Source organism: Bolinopsis microptera, chromosome 4 (genome assembly GCF_026151205.1).
Source record: "Bolinopsis microptera isolate Bmic1 chromosome 4, MBARI_Bmic_1.0, whole genome shotgun sequence".
NCBI classification, from domain to species: domain Eukaryota; kingdom Metazoa; phylum Ctenophora; class Tentaculata; order Lobata; family Bolinopsidae; genus Bolinopsis; species Bolinopsis microptera.
Genome location: NC_087075.1, coordinates 10,978,079 through 10,994,200, shown reverse-complemented (window position 1 = coordinate 10,994,200; position 16,122 = coordinate 10,978,079). Strand labels below are relative to the sequence as shown.

At 38.1% G+C, this 16,122-nt stretch overlaps 2 protein-coding genes across 2 annotated transcripts; one reads left to right on the top strand and one right to left on the bottom strand.

Annotated features, from left to right (window-relative positions):
- The first annotated feature begins 259 nt into the window (after nt 1-259).
- On the top strand, nt 260-1,600 carry LOC134814141 (sedoheptulokinase-like). Its single transcript, XM_063822181.1, has one exon. It carries the CDS (start codon nt 304-306, stop codon nt 1,597-1,599), a length of 1,296 nt encoding a protein of 431 aa, XP_063678251.1. The 5' UTR covers nt 260-303; the 3' UTR covers nt 1,600.
- Nucleotides 1,601-8,892: 7,292 nt separating this feature from the next.
- On the bottom strand, nt 8,893-16,057 carry LOC134814280 (receptor-type guanylate cyclase gcy-28-like). The gene is made up of 20 exons (XM_063822365.1): nt 16,024-16,057; nt 15,724-15,784; nt 14,911-15,106; nt 14,550-14,679; nt 14,344-14,398; nt 14,064-14,197; nt 13,739-13,836; nt 13,382-13,543; nt 12,885-13,198; nt 12,547-12,708; nt 12,271-12,381; nt 11,921-12,111; nt 11,642-11,751; nt 11,203-11,307; nt 10,807-10,999; nt 10,358-10,495; nt 10,066-10,151; nt 9,811-9,923; nt 9,401-9,566; nt 8,893-9,142 (listed from the first exon to the last, which is right to left on the bottom strand). Exons 3-20 carry the CDS (start codon nt 15,059-15,061, stop codon nt 8,916-8,918), a joined length of 2,646 nt encoding a protein of 881 aa, XP_063678435.1. The 5' UTR covers nt 15,062-15,106; nt 15,724-15,784; nt 16,024-16,057; the 3' UTR covers nt 8,893-8,915.
- Between the last annotated feature and the right edge of the window lie 65 nt (nt 16,058-16,122).

Here is a 16,122-nt window from a genome sequence, read left to right as displayed (position 1 = left end):
CTCCTGCAGTAAATATCACAACATTGTTATTTAGCAATCTCGCCATCTTAGCCGGTTACTACAAACACTGCAGTATTATTAATTTACACTATTATTTCTCATGACTTAATTAAGCCTATTAAATTAAAAAGCATGCATGTTTGTAGCCAAACAGTAACATGGGTAAGTAGTAAATTCTGCGTGTCAAATAATACATTCATGAATAAAATGAGAATCATAATAGTATTGAGCGTAATCCAGTAAACCCCACTCCAGCAGCAAATGTCACGTGTTGTTATGCACAGCACATAGTCGTCACGTGTCATGTCACGTGTAGGTATTGACATTGGAACCACCTCTATAAAATGCTGCTTCCTCTCCAACCCCTCTTCTTCTCCCTCTACAATCTTACACACCAAACAAGTCCACACTGCTGATATAATCTCCAGTGACAACAAACACGAGCAATGTGCGCAGCGCATTCTGAGTGCAGTACGCACTGCGCTTGTTGCACTTGCTGAAAAGAGCGGTGCGCTCATTCTAAACGTAAACACAGTGTCAGTGTGCTGCCAAATGCACGGTGTCATGTTGTGGAATGATGAGCACGACACAACTACCCTGGTCACGTGGCAGGACCACCGATGTTCTGACGACTTTCTCAGAGAGATCAGGAGCTATTCTGAGTTTAGTGATGATCTGCACGCGGGGTATGGTAGCGCTACTCTAGCTTGGCTTGCACGGAACACACCCTCCGAACTGAAGAAGTATAAACACTGTGGGACTGTAGCAGATTACTTAGTGTTCGTGCTGTGTGGTTTAAGGGAGGGTGTTATCAGCGATCATAATGCTCAGAGTTGGGGGTTATTTAATGACAAAACAAGAAACTGGGACAACAGAGCTTTAAATACAGCCGGGGTTACAATAAACTTACCCAAAATAGTGAACAATGGAAACATAATAGGTTGTGTTGTCAACGAAAAGTTCAGCATCCAAAAAGGAGCCCAAGTTTTCATTCCCGTTGGTGACCTACAAGCTTCAGCGTATTCAGTACTAGGAGCGAGTTCAGGGCGAGTTTTCAACTACGGTACAGCTTCTCAAATAGTTCACACTACAAAATGTGATGATTTTGGGGATCTACCAGTCTCGGTTCGTCGTACATTGTACACGGATAAATATAACTTGGTAACTGCTGCGTCACTTAACGGAGGGAACTCAATGGAGATAGTTTTTAAACTGTTCTCCTCACTAACCGCTGATCTTCATTACGACACTGTTATGGAGTTAGCCTACGAGAAAAGAAACACAGATTTAAGGGTTTGTCCCGTCTTTTTTGGGGAACGTCACGATACGGGCACATTTGGTAGTTTTTCAAATGTGACTTCAGATAATTTTACAGTTGGAGACATTAGTGCTGCTGTTTTACGAGGAGTTGTAGAGAATTTGTGTGAAATGATGGGTGGTGTCCAGACTAACTTTGATACTTTGTATGCTGTTGGAATAGCGGAGAGGCCGATCTTGCAGCATTATTTGAGAGAAGTTATGGGGGATTTTGTGCTCTTTGATAAAGATGTTACTGCGGCTTATGGTGCTATTCTATTTGATTTAGATAATATGAAGTGAATATTCCATATTATAGTGATATTATATAGTTAAACTTGATTTTTTTTAATCGTCTCTGCTAAATCCGTAATAAGGGGTCGTTCACACACATATTACGTAATCATTTTTTGGAACATTTTTACCCCCCCCCCCCCTCCGTAATCAGTTTTACACATAGCTATTGTGTCAAAATTACACTAGCGTAATCATTCGGAACCCCCCCCCCCCCCACTCAGCTGATTACGTAATATGTGAACGACCCCCTATAATGAGATCTTTCACATTTTATGAGAATCAGATGCAAATGATCCAGAGTTAAACTTATCTCTAAATTTGAAAATGTCCTATCGGACTGATTATTCAATGGTCACTGGTAAATATTTCAGTAAAAACCGCGAAATTTCGGTCAAGTGGACGGCAGAAAAGCTTCTCTTCAAAAATCTTCCAAAATCTCTTTTTATATTCTGATGATTTTCCGTTTATCAAAGGTTTCTTTGGGAATAGAACTTTGAGTACCTCAATCGTGTCTTGTGCCATCCTCAGTGATCTGCTGCTTGATGGCCATACTACGGTGTTGCAACTTGCAAGCAACCTAACAAGCTGTAAGATTGGGCAATTGCTGACGTGGTATACCGCCTTTATTGTATGGAAGGCGCGTCGCTAAACGCTATTTTGTTAATCGTCTGAGCGCGTCACGTACGTACCTACGCGAGCGCATCGGTTGCAAGGTGTGTGCCCACAAATATGCATACCTTAGGTGTAAAAAATTTCGTCGCGAAAAAAACTATTCCGAAATATTTCGTCCGAAAAATTTCGTCAATTGCTCACAAAACTTTTCGTCTGCGAAATATTTCGTCCTATTTTTGTCAAATTTAGACATTTAGGAAACCAATAAAACATATATTTCAAAATAAATTAATCAAAAATTACTTCTAAATCAGAACAGTCGGAGCTACTTATATCGTCAGAAATTTGGTAGTAGACAACCTTATCAACTTTGTCCGGGGAATTTCTGACTACTCCTTCATTAATAGCTTTGTCCAAAGAACTGCTCACTGCTTCTGCTCCTGATACTGTAGCGTTGTTGGAAGAATTGCTGTCTACCTTCGCTCCTGCCTCCATTTCATCAGCTTTATCCGAAGAGTTGTTTGCTGCGTCCTCTTCTACTCCAACAATTCTAACAGGTGTTTTATAGTTGCTCTCTATGTGATCTTTAAGCCTCTCGAGTACTGCGAATTTTTTCGCCCCAGAGATTCTGAACGACGCATTCAGTAGTATTTCAAGACCTTTCAAGGCTGTCAAACTTTTATGTAATTTAACATCATAAACAGAGACATCGACTTTCCCGCCTAACTTTATGAAGAAATGAACATGCCTGCTTATTTCTCTCGGAAGGTGTCCCACCACTTCTCCAGCTGCTGATTTATCTTTCGTGTTATTGATCTTAATAACAGCTACCGCAAAAGGGTCGTCATTGTTATCTTTATCCAGTTGAACTTTGAGCTTGTCGCTAAGATCCGGCTTCGGCCATGTCGATTTCATGTAAACATGAAAGCCACGACTGGCTATAACAGTTTTAAAAACAGCTTCTACTGACACGAACTTGAACGTAAACAATTGCTAGTGTGAAAAGCAGTGGCGTAACGAAAGGCCCTGCTGACCCCGCTGTGCAGGGGGGCGCCGTCTTAGGGGGGCGCCAAATCGTCGTTTGAATGTGGGACAATTTCGAAAACTTAACTAAAGTACTAGCAAAACTGCGCGTTTTGCTCTAGATACACACTTTTTTAGAGATTTTACCGGCGTATTCTTTAAAATCACCTAATTTGTTCAATTTTAGGGAGGGGCACCAAAAGGGGAGGGGGCGCCCACAGGGGGGCGCCTTTTCGGCAGGGGGCGCCAACAGGCAACGTTACGCCACTGGTGAAAAGGCGGAATTGTGAGCTCCGGTTAATTAGGAAGAAGCCAGTACTCGCATAGAAATCAGATTACAGAAATCTTATATTAGTCTCATTTGTACGTACATTTTTATTTGGAACCTGGCCATTAAGCTTGATCATGCAGCTTCACACTTTCTCTGGAATTTTAGCGTTTTTTATGCAGACAAAAGTCTCAGCAATGATCCCTGATCTCAAACATCAAGACGGGTATCTCAATCACGTTCACAAATATCTTGGATTGTAAAAGAAAGTATCGAATCGGGCTCCCTTCTCTTTGAGTGTAGTTCTACCCTTGTTCTGTTGTATACGTTGGTGTGCAGTTGCAGGAAACATCACAGTTTGTAACCGCTGCAGTATGTCTTCGATGCCACGAACCGATATTCGTCACTTCTTCGGTGTCCCTGTAAACCTGGATTCGAATGATTTACCTGCAAATACACCCCAGTTCGTAGCCGCTGTAAACAAGGAAATAGCGAAAGCTGAGCAGAAAGGAAAGTATAACAAGTGGACGGCTAAAGATAGAGCAGATATAGGAAACTACGCGAGGGTACATGGTGCTGTTGCCGCAGCGAAGCACTTTAAGAAGCAACATCCCAGCTTAACCCGTCAGACTGCTCAGACCTTCAAGAAGTTGATGATCGACAAACTGAGCAGTATTGAGAGAGACCTGATTGTAAATGAATTAGAAACCAAGAAAAGAGGCCGTCCAACGCTCATTCCAGATACTGTAATTGATAAAGTGCTAGAGATCTTGGATGTCCTGCGGTTGCGAGGGGCCATCGTTAAAGGTTGTGTCATCAGAGGTGTTTTGAAAGGGGTTCTCAAACAACTACAGCCCAACTCTAATTACGAAGTGGCATACGAGTCCTCTAGGCAAATTCTCTATCATTATGAGAGGAGGAAGAAAGTCAAGCTCGTAAAAAGAGTAGCCACAACAGCCCGACTTCCTGTGCCAGAGGGTGTCTTATCCGAAGTAAAACTTTGCTTCCAGTGTGATATCAATAAAATCGTTAAAGAGCATAAAATCCCCGAAGATTTGATCATTAATCACGATCAAACACCGCTTAAGTACGTAAGCGTCAGCAGCAGAACCATGGCTCCGCGGGGATCATCAATAGTCCCGATAGCAGGAAGTTCAGACAAGCGTCAAATCACGGGAAATCTTGCGGTCACACTTTCGGGGAAGTTGTTGCCATTTCAACTTATTTATGAGGGAAAGACGAACCGCTGTCTGCCGAAAGGGGTTCAGTTTCCCACTGGCTTTCATCTGACTATGACTCCAAACCACTGGTCCAACGAGAACACTTCAAAAGATTACGTATTGAAGATACTGGCTCCTTATATCGAGAAGACGAAACAAGAGCTCGGATTGCCTCCTGAACAGAAGAGCCTAATAATATCGGACGTATTCAGGGGGCAGCAGACTCAGGAAGTGTTAACACTGTATGAATCTCTCAATATGATCGTCCAAAAGGTGCCTCCAAATTTGACGCATATTTTTCAACCATTGGACGTTTCGATTAATGGTTTAGTAAAGAGCCACATGAGAGACCAGTATGAGAAGTATTACGCGACCTGTATTACTACACAGCTAGCTGCTGGTATTAATCAGGACAACATTGACGTCGATACAAGGATTTCCAAGATAAAGAAGCTCCACGCAGAATGGATCATAGACACCTACAACTTTCTATCAACTAGAAAAGACGACATAATTAAAGGGTTTTCCAAAGCAGGAATAACCGATGCCGCCTCTGAAAACTTTGTCAGTGAACTGGATCCATTCGCGGATTTAATGTAGAATTAGATGGCGAGAAATGTTATGATATTAGTATTACGATATTATGATCATTTTGGTATGAAATGTTTCAATTCTTATACTGTATGAAATATGAATCATTCAAAATTAGATTATTAACTGAAGTTGAATTAATTCGTATGTACTCAATTTTAACTTTCAAAATTTAATGATGCAAAAAATACCAAAAAAGTAGGCGTCCCAAATATTTCGTCGTTAAAAAATTTCGTCGACGAAAAATTTAATGCCGGAAAATTTCGTCCGCGTTTTGAGTTTAGCTGAAATTTTTCGGCATTAAATTTTTTGCACCTAAGGTATTCCATATATTACTCAGTTGATTGAAGGCTCCGGAAGCTTTCTGAATCCTAGCTGACAGCTCACGGTCGATAGTACCGTCGCTGGAGATAATTGTACCTAAGTACGTAAAGTCACTAACTTGCTGCACTGGCGTGTCTTCAACAGTGATGTTCACTGTGGCTTCTTTCGTGTATGGCCGTTGAGAGGTTGCTTTACCAATGACCATAGCCTCAGTCTTTTTACCATTGATTCTGAGACCTCCCTGGGCACCATACATACACAAAAGGTCAGTTGTTTCTTGAAGACCTTCCTCGCTGTTATCCAGTACAGCCATGTCATCTGCAAAATCTATCAGTCAGATCTTGAAATATATTCCTGTGTTCCGCCGAGACCGCCAATTTGGAGATATTTTCTTGTGTTTGAAGTCATATCTCAAGTTTGGCACATAGAATTTCTCCAAAACTCTCACATATTATCTGCCATATAACCATGTAACTATCTCAAAAGTTTAAAGAAAATCTATTGGTCAGATCTTGAGAAAATTGAAAATATATTCTAAGTTATTCACTAAAACACTCGATTTTCGACCAATCCATATTATGTATTCTGGGTAAAATTATCTTTATACCGGTTGTTGCGACAAGTAAAAATGCTCTTATTAGGGAAAGGAGATTACTCGACGTTTCAATGTAACTACATCGTATTCATGATCTCAAATTATTTGTTATATAGTAGTGTTGAAAGTATTTTAATACTTTCAACACTACTATATAACAAATAATTTGAGATCATGAATACGATGTAGTTACATTGAAACGTCGAGTAATCTCCTTTCCCTAATAAGAGCATTTTTACTTGTCGCAACAACCGGGATAAAGATAATTTTACCCAGAATACATTACAACAATGCGACTCATAAATAATACTCCAATCCGGATTTTACAATCCATATTATGGTACAGTTTTGTCGTGTTTGAAGTCATATATCAAGTTTGACACATAGAAATTCGCCCAAACTTGCACGGATTATCCGTCTTATAGCCATGTAACTATCTGGAAAGTTTAATGAAAATCTATCAGTTAGATCTCGAAATATATGCCTGTGTTCCGTTAGAAACCGCCAATTTGGAGATATTTTCTTGTGTTTGAAGTCATATCTCAAGTTTGGCACATAGAAATTCTCCCAAACTCGTACACATTATCCGTCATATAGCCATGTAATTATCTGGAAAGTTTAAAGAAAATCTATCAGTCATATCTTGAAATATATGCCTGATTTCCGTTAGAAACCGCCAATTTGAAGATATTTTCTTGTGTTTGAAGTCATATCTCAAGTTTGGCACATAGAATTTCTCCAAAACTCTCACACATTATCCGCCATATAACCATGTAACTATTTCAAAAGTTTAAAGAAAATCTATCGGTCAGATCTTGAGAAAATTGAAAATATATTATAAGTTATTCGCTAAAACACTCGATTTTCGACCAATCCATATTATTATGGTACAGTTTTGTCGAAAGTCTGAATTTCGGTAACAAATAAGGACTTAATTTGAGTTTACTGCACGCGCGATGAATAATTTGTGTTCATAGAGATCTGCGGCGCGTTATCAGGTTAACCAATGAAATCACGGCGTTTTCGTCACGTGACAGTCGAGTGTAGAGTGATTAATTATCATCCAACAATGTTGTTCATTGAATTGTTATCCACATTAAATATAAAATAGATAGATTCAGTGATGATTGAAACTTTGGCAGTATCCAACAAGTCCCACCACTAAGACATATTTTGGGTGAGGATTACGGATAGAGTAATAAGGGTTTAAGGTACATGAATACTCTCTATTTCTAAGCAGTAACCTTAACCCTTATAACTATCGAACTGGGCCTCGTCGAGCTGCGAATGATTGACATCGTGAATCAAGTGGTCTGGCTTCTTGGATACTGCCTGGAGTTGACCTTGATTCACGATGTCAATCCTTCGCAACTCGGCGAGGCCCAGTAGTGCATCTGCACTACTGGGCAGTGGGCTGACCGCACTCCAGTATCATCAGCCGGATAAAATCCGCGGCAGTGGGACCTCAATTTCAAGTCCTCCATCGCCATGCATTTTCGAAAGCTGATTCCGAATCACCCCGCATGACATAGGGTTAATCGTCAAAATTCAAGCACGGCAGGTTAGTCAATACAATTACAAACAGTAAAATAATATAACTAATAGAGCTAGCCTCTAGTACAGCATAGCAGGGGCCAGGGTGTCATAATTATTGTGACAGTAGACAATTTTGCGTAAAATTGTAGCTTACCCAAGCTTTTAGAAACGATCATTACTTGACTTCTGAGGGTTAGTTTCCTATGGAGTCTTGATCATTCGAGAGATAATCCTTCATACTACAGTTCAGTTTAAAAACGAAGTCTGAAAGAAGTTAAATTTCGTCGATAATCACGACGAAAGAGACAAATTTGGATTATTGGACTTGAAGCCTTTGGCTGCTTCCCCTGAATTCCGGGATGAGTCCTTCCAACTATATTTTATTGCGTCAGTTAGAGGAGAAAGGGAGCTTTTATAAAATCTATAGTTTTCTGTATGTTTCAGAAAAAATTACACACAAATCCCTTACTCCTTCGTAAATCTAACCAAGTATGGAATCGACCCTTTAAATAACGGCCTAAATTATGGGTTTTGAGGTACATCAACACAAAGTTCTGAAAAATTTCAGACGAATTTTGTAATTCTGATATTCAGAAGTAAACTGTAAAGTTATGACTCGTCGAAAAATATTGATTTCATCATAAAATACACATAAAATTTCAAACACGCCAATAATTCTGACACCCTGCTGTAGAAGCTCTGCACGCGCGGAACTTTATGTCAAAGTAAATGAAAAACTTATTTGTTTGTATACTAATTATTTCTCGCGCGTTCCAAAAACCCACATATTTTTGGAAACTTTTTTCTCAATCAATCAGATCAATCACCTTTGACCTTCTGAACCAAGTTTTTTTGTAATGCAAATGAGATAATTGCTGCTTTACTACCACCATGAAATTCTACCCTAACTTGTCTCTTATTAGGCCTCACCTCTTTGGTACGCACTTAAAAAAAGGTTTGGTACAGGTCGGTTCCAATCCACTTTCCACACATGATATCGTTGGAGACATATCTATTGACAATCTGGTCACTTTCAACAAGGTAAAGAATTACGTTATAATGAAAAAATACAATACAAGATCAGACAATATAACTAAAAAATTTAAAAACTTAAAATTAAAATTTTTCAAGTTCAAATACTGAATAAAAGGAATTACGACGCTATCAAATTCTGGCCAGGCTGATAGTACACACTATGCCTATATTTATACGCTCCTGTTTCTTTAAAATTATCGGATTTAAGCAACTTTTTAGAGTTTTCAGACACTAATAATTTCCCTGGATCAGCATTACTCCGCATCATATCAGCGATCGTGTAGACAGGTCCAAAAATCTGGTAAGAAAGAACCTGGTCTCCGACTACGCCTGTATCCACGCACCCTGAGATATTGTGTTCAGGAATGTGGACGATTGATAACGAGTTTTAGATTGTGTGAAGGCAGAATAATTTATAAAAGTATATTGATTATTGATGAATGTTATGTAGTTTATCAAGCAAGTTCCTGTATCTTACTAACAATTTATAACTCTACTTATCAACTAAATAATTAATTAACTAATTAACAAAATAATTAATTAACTAATTAAATAAATAATTAATTATCTAATTAACTAATAATTAAGACAACAAGTTCCCACCTGAGTCCATGCCAGCTCTGACCCGCAGCCTCCCCCTAGGCAGCCCCAACTTCTTAACAAATATTACCAGCTCCTTGTAGAGTTGGCGCAGTATTACCGTCACGTTATCTCTGTACTGGTTATCTCCGTTAGCTATTATCACGTACAGGCTTTCTGTTGCTAGTGTCTGGGAGACACTTACTAAGTTTAATTTCCAACAGAACAACAGACTATATAAACTCATACAAATTAAAGCTAGTAACTTAGATCTAACTGATTTAACTGATCAGGAATGTTTATTGTTTTAGCAGAATTTATATTCGAAAACCTTTAAATAACTGGCATGGATACCATATCCTATAGTTCAGAGCTAGAAACTGCCTAGGAATAACATGTTAGTCATCAAATCAATGAACATTAATGAAACTCACACAAAATAATCCAGGGTAGTAATTGATAAAGCTATATATCTCGTCCCTTATAGCTTGAAGTGCCGCCCAAACATCTCTGGATGATACACCGGATTCTAGTAGTTCTAATCCTCCTTAAGATCATTATATAATATTATCGAGATAAGTAGATAATTGATAATAAATAAATGAACGGTCAAGTTAAAATAGTTAAATTAGTTAAAATGGTCAAAATAGTTAAAATAGTTAAATAATTAAAATAGTTGAAATACCAACCAGTAATCTCTATGCACATTATAGATGAGGACAGTAGTGACTCAACTCCCGGATAAATACCTTCCTCGATGTTCTCAGCTACTTCCCTGAAGAAGATTGCAGTCAGGGAGAAGGCAATTCGTATTAATTGTTTCTTAAATATCGGGTCTACTTCACTTTTAAGCTACAATGTTAATCGATGGATGAATATATTGATTAAATTGACATGGTCTAAATGGTCACACAGCCCTCGATAATATATATAATACATATCTTATTTAATTACGTAATTATTACAACAAAAGTTCTTTACCAAGGCAGAATCTGCAGTCGAAGCCGTCCAATATCGCCTCTTATCGATCTCAACTCAGAATCCAGCTGCGAGATCTTCTTTTCTTTTTTCTTGCTGTACTTCTTTACTGTTTCCAGGGCATGTTCAACAACTGATTTCCTGGGTTTGGTGAATATTTATTTTTAATTGTAGTTGACGAAATGAGAGTCTCCACTCAGTGTGTTAAAACATAATTCTTTAAGAATTATGTTTTAACACACTGAGTGGAGACTCTCATTTCGTCAACTACAATTAAAAATAAATGATTGACCCACTCATAAGAGCAAAAAAAGATTACCAGTTTGGTGAATATGTTGAAATTGTTGATCTCATAAGGTACAACTTCTAACATTGCATATTGCACATATAATTCAAAGGAGCCTCAAGCTTTAAGTTTCACTTTCACTTTCACTTTCACACACACAACTGACCTGATACTCGTAATATCAGGGACTCTGCCGCGGAGTAGACCCTTAAAACTAGGCCTCTCCTCCGGGTCCTCACTCCAACACTGGAGAGACATGTTGACAGCTGTTCGTTCTTTGGTTTCCATGTTGGGGTTCACGCTGTACGCAGGCCGGTACGGGGACTTGGAGTGACACTTTCTTACTAGAGTCACTACTTCTGGTAATAGGTAGGTATGAGAAATTAGGTGTGAGAAATGAGTTATATAGTAAATTTTAGCTGAGCTGAAATCATGATCTTTGACGGCTTTTTCGAAAGTTTGCAAGCTAGTCTCGATCTCCGTCGTGGGACATTCCATTTCACCTCGGCTTGGTCACGTCGTCTCCTCGACTAATAACCATTTTAAAACTATTAGTTCTTACCCTGTGCATCTAGTCCATGATGGTCATGTGTGTTGAAAGGTCCACTATACTCCAATATCTCGTGACATATTATACCAAAACTATAAACATCTCCTTCCTTGGTCCCTGAGAAGATCATCTACAGTTAAAAGTAAATAAGTTACCTTTTCAGACAGTGTATTATATATATACACTGTAATAATAATACATTATAATGTATTATGCATTGTGCGAAACTTATTTAAAAAATATTCGTTTGTGTAGTTTTAGTGTAGCCAGCACCATTGTCCATTATATGTATTTTGATAATCGTATAAATCCAAACAAATAATGGCACTAGTCTGAAACTATCCACAACAGGTCGTCATAGTTATACAAATATAATATGACACCATTTCAAATAACAACTAATTTTAAATTAAACTAAACCTAAACTTAATAAACTAAACCACGATCTTACCAAACACAGATTGCTGAATCTGCTCTCTCAATATCTCCGGGGCTGACCACATAGAATGGATGTTAGCTGAAGTTTCACCAAGCTCCTCCAACTTTTCTGTGTCCGTTACCCTGGAGCCACAAAATGTTATTTTTACCGCTAGCTGAGCTAGCGGGAATTTGAGGGGTGTTATTTCAGATGAAATACCTCCTCAACTCTCTCTCTGTTACTCGCCAGTTACCAGTTGCTATCATTACATCATATTATTGCATTTCAAAAAACCTACGCAATCACAATAACCTGCACAAGGTTCCAAAGTCAGCTATTTTAGCGGTGAGACATCCAGTAACCACAACATTTGAAGACTTGAGGTAACCATGGGATCCAATACTCGTGTGGTTGTGTAGATATTCCATACCGTGTATCATATCACAGATGAAACTCAGCTTGATCTCCAGATCGAATATAAAGTCCTTGTCTTCCAGAACATTCTGATAATTTTTAAGGTGATTAGTTATCTAACGTAAACTTAGTATTGGATTTGTAGATATGGATTCTGGTGGGGAGGTGAAGCATATCTTTTGACATGTGGCAGTGATTCTGAGGTTTGAGAGACTGAATATCTATAGCATAACTACAGAGAATACAACCTTGAGGGAGCCCCTTTTACAGTATTGTGATAGGAACATGTAGTTAGCAAGGTTATTATTGTACACAACTCCACACAGTTTAGCGAGGTTCTTGTGCTTTAGTTCAAGTAACTGAAAAATTATTTACATCTATTATTGGAAATCAATAAAATTCACCAAGGGCAGTGGATATTTTATCATATCAGCCAACACTTTCATGTTTGGACGCAGTAAACAAATATATTGACCACCATCTTTCATTTCAAGCTTGAAGTTTCTACTAATATATTTACCCACCTCCTTCATTTCAATCCTGAAGTTTCTACCACTTCCTTTAATAATATAAGTAGCAGCACGAGAGAGTTCCTTAGCAGCCCACTCATGGTCATTATACACTGCTAAATCAGTGTAAATGTAATCTCTAGTGTCCTCTTCAGATTCAACTGAGAGCGTGGATCCCTGATTGTTAACGTTTATTAGCCTACAACAATTATCCTAATATCAGAAACCTCCGAAATAACCCAGTATATACGTGTGCCGATTGCACATTAAGAATAAATGCGGATATAATGCGGATAGTAGTGATATGAGTCTGTAATGTTATATGAAAATAAAACAGCAAGCTGCTTAAAAACCTCGTTATTCTTAGTAAGTTTCAGAAAACTGCCTGGTGGATCATTCTTAACAAAATATGATTTTCTCCGACAATTTCCAGCAGCCGAGGCCGTGGGCATTGTTCGTCTATCTCTCACTCCAGAGAAGTTGGACTTTCTCCGATTATAATCGATTCCTAATCGATTAGGAACATGATCTGATCCTTTTCTAATGGTAAGAGTTGGCATAATGAGCCCGTCAATTGCTTCAATATTTGTTATAGACTCATCTGAACTTTCACTCGAACTGCTGCAGGCATCTGAGTCGGCGGATTGTTCATCCGTGTACTGATATCCTGTAACATAGTTTGATATAGTGTAGGTTTGATGTTTTCAATTGTTTTATTATGTTAGCCTTCACGTTGGCATTATCTATTATCAGTCTCAATCAATTTGTCATTAAACATCTAGCTTTAAAACCTCTTCCAACCGATCTGTGATAAAGCTCCAGACATAACATATTGATAATTACAACTTACTGAAAGTCACCTCCGAGTCCTTTAAACGCCATCGCATGGCGTTGATTTCAGTGTTGAATTTTCTCCACCGAAAGAACAGGTATATCAGAGGTCCAAACAATAAAATAGCCCCCACAGATCCACTGGTAGCGATCGTGATTATCCATTTAATCCTACGTCTCCCTGGAGTGAATCATAGATTATTTCACTCAGAAAATGGTACTATTAAAAGGGATGGACAAAAGCTTGCTACCGGTTAATCCGTTAATTGTTCTACAACAATCTGACACATGCATTTGCATTAGGATTCAGAGCGTTGTAATTTAAGCAATTTAACTACAAGAAATTTAAGAACAAGTAAAAAAATTATTTACTAACAGTAACAAATGAGGTGATCGTATCCACATGACGTTTCGTCAGCAATAATATGACCTTGTTCAGCTCGTGAATAACGGATAAACTTGTACTTGTCGTAACTAGTGGAATTATTAATTAATAATTTTAAAAGTAAAACATTATGCAAACCCAAGTAAAAAAACTTTACATGTCACAACTGAAATGCGGTGTAATATCTTAAATCAATGAAGACTTGATAATATAATAATTATATCACAGAATTCTGATGCTCCACTAACTAAACACTAACTAAATACGGACTAGATATCATGTACTAACTAAACACTAACTAAATAACTAAACTCACAAAGGCACGCCAGTTTCCAAACTATTCCCAAAGGAGTCGAAGTGTAACTCCGAAGACAACTTCGCCGCTTCCTGCTCATAGTTTCTACTGTCCCGTTCTTTTTTTCTTCTGTGAGGCAGGAGTCCCGCAAGAGCCTGAGTGGGTTTTTGATCTGGAGGAGCTCATTATAATTTAGTAATATGAGTTGTGAAATTGGATTGTTCCGTTAGAATAACTCCTTAAATTAAATGTTTATATAACAAATTGATTGAAATTGGAGGTATGGTATTCAAATATTTACCTTCCATTTGCCATCCTGAAATATCTTTATTCTGTGAGGTACACTACCAAATGGCCTGAGTAAAGAAATTAATTAATTACTCAGTTTAAGTTTTGTTCTATTACAAATTTTAGCGTTTTATCCTTGTAACATTAAAAATGTTAACCTGCTATCCTTGTAATATTAAAAATGTTAACCTATCATCCCTGTAATATTAAGATGTTAACCTATTATCCTTGAAAGTGTATCTGTTAACAATGTCATGCCACGGGCCATCGTTTATCAGGAAGGAAGAATTCTTCATGACATGTGTTGTGTTGTACTCTGATATAGGCGGACTCTCCACACCAAACATACCTGCAATTATTATAATTAAGTATAATTAATTATTGTACTAATTATAATTAATTATCATGTTCGCGAATATCGTTTGCATTTTGCATGTTTTACAAATTATTATAAAACTGTTCATTTGTTAAAGTTTCAATTTGAAAGGCATACTAATTTTATTTCGTTACATGACTGCCATGCTCCAAAGATATAATCTAATGGATCTGAGTTTTAAGTTAATTAACAACAAATGCTAACCAGGCCACCCAATAGGCTTCATATCAGCAGTAGGATAACTCCTAGTATTAGGATGAGTTGTTCCGTCACTGTACAGATTAACAAGAGTGAACTCCCCGGATCTGGAGACGAACAAGTTGGGGTGGTTTCTGTTGAGAAGAGCGGTGAACATTCCCCAAATGAGGGAGTCGTGTGCGAATCCAGCTAAACCTGACACCTGCAGACTACTATTAGGAGTGCGAAATGGTTTTGAGTGAAAATAAATCATGATCAGGATAGAAATCTTAAGAGGCAAAAAAGAAATCTAAACTATTTGGTTCGGTAGACGTTTAACAAGTTCTGAAGTTTAAATTGAATCATAACGATACAGTTTGAGATCATAGGATCATAAGGGGGGGGGGGGGGGGGGGGTAAATGACTACCACTGGAGACTTTTGGGGACTAATGGGGACTAAAAGTCGTGGGGACTCGACTCGTTGACGTAATTCACCATTTGTCCCCATAAGTCCCCAGAATTTTTGACAGTTATTTATGGTTTTCAAGTTAGTTTAATAACCTGAGGTACTCTAACAGCCCTCAAGTAGCTCCCAAGAAGTCAGGAATGTCCAGTGACCATATTTATACATATTCTAGACTTCAGTCTTGAGAAGTTTACGATCTGGTCTGGAGAAGCCAGATTTTTTGAAATCTAAATGGGGACTAATGGAGACTTTTGGGGACTAATGGGGACTAAAAATCATGGGGAATTGACGTAATTCCCCAAGTCCCCAAAAGTAGTCATTACCCCCCCCCCCCCCCGATCATAAACGAAACTAGAAGATTAAGTTGACCTACAGATTGATCCGGTGGATACAAGAATCCTAGTGCGGACGAGGCTTGTTCTCTGAATTCCTCTCTGAAGAAAGGAATGTGAGAATAAAATTCTGACATTATTTATAGTCCCTTGACTATTCAGACTAATGTACAGAAAATAATAATTTTGAGAATTTGTCTGAACGTTTGAGTTCTGATGAAGAACTCAAGTTTTTTTTTTAAATTAAAAAAAAAATGTTAAAAAAAGTTTATATTTGCCCAAACAATTACATCCAGCAGATAAGACCAGCGAATCATCTTATATCTAGGAAAATATCAAACCAGCTAACTCAAAAATATTCCAGTTCTTCAAGTCAGTTCATCCTCCCTGACCAAATATCTCCTGTTCAGCCTGTAACTCTCCTCCCCGATACCCTCGTC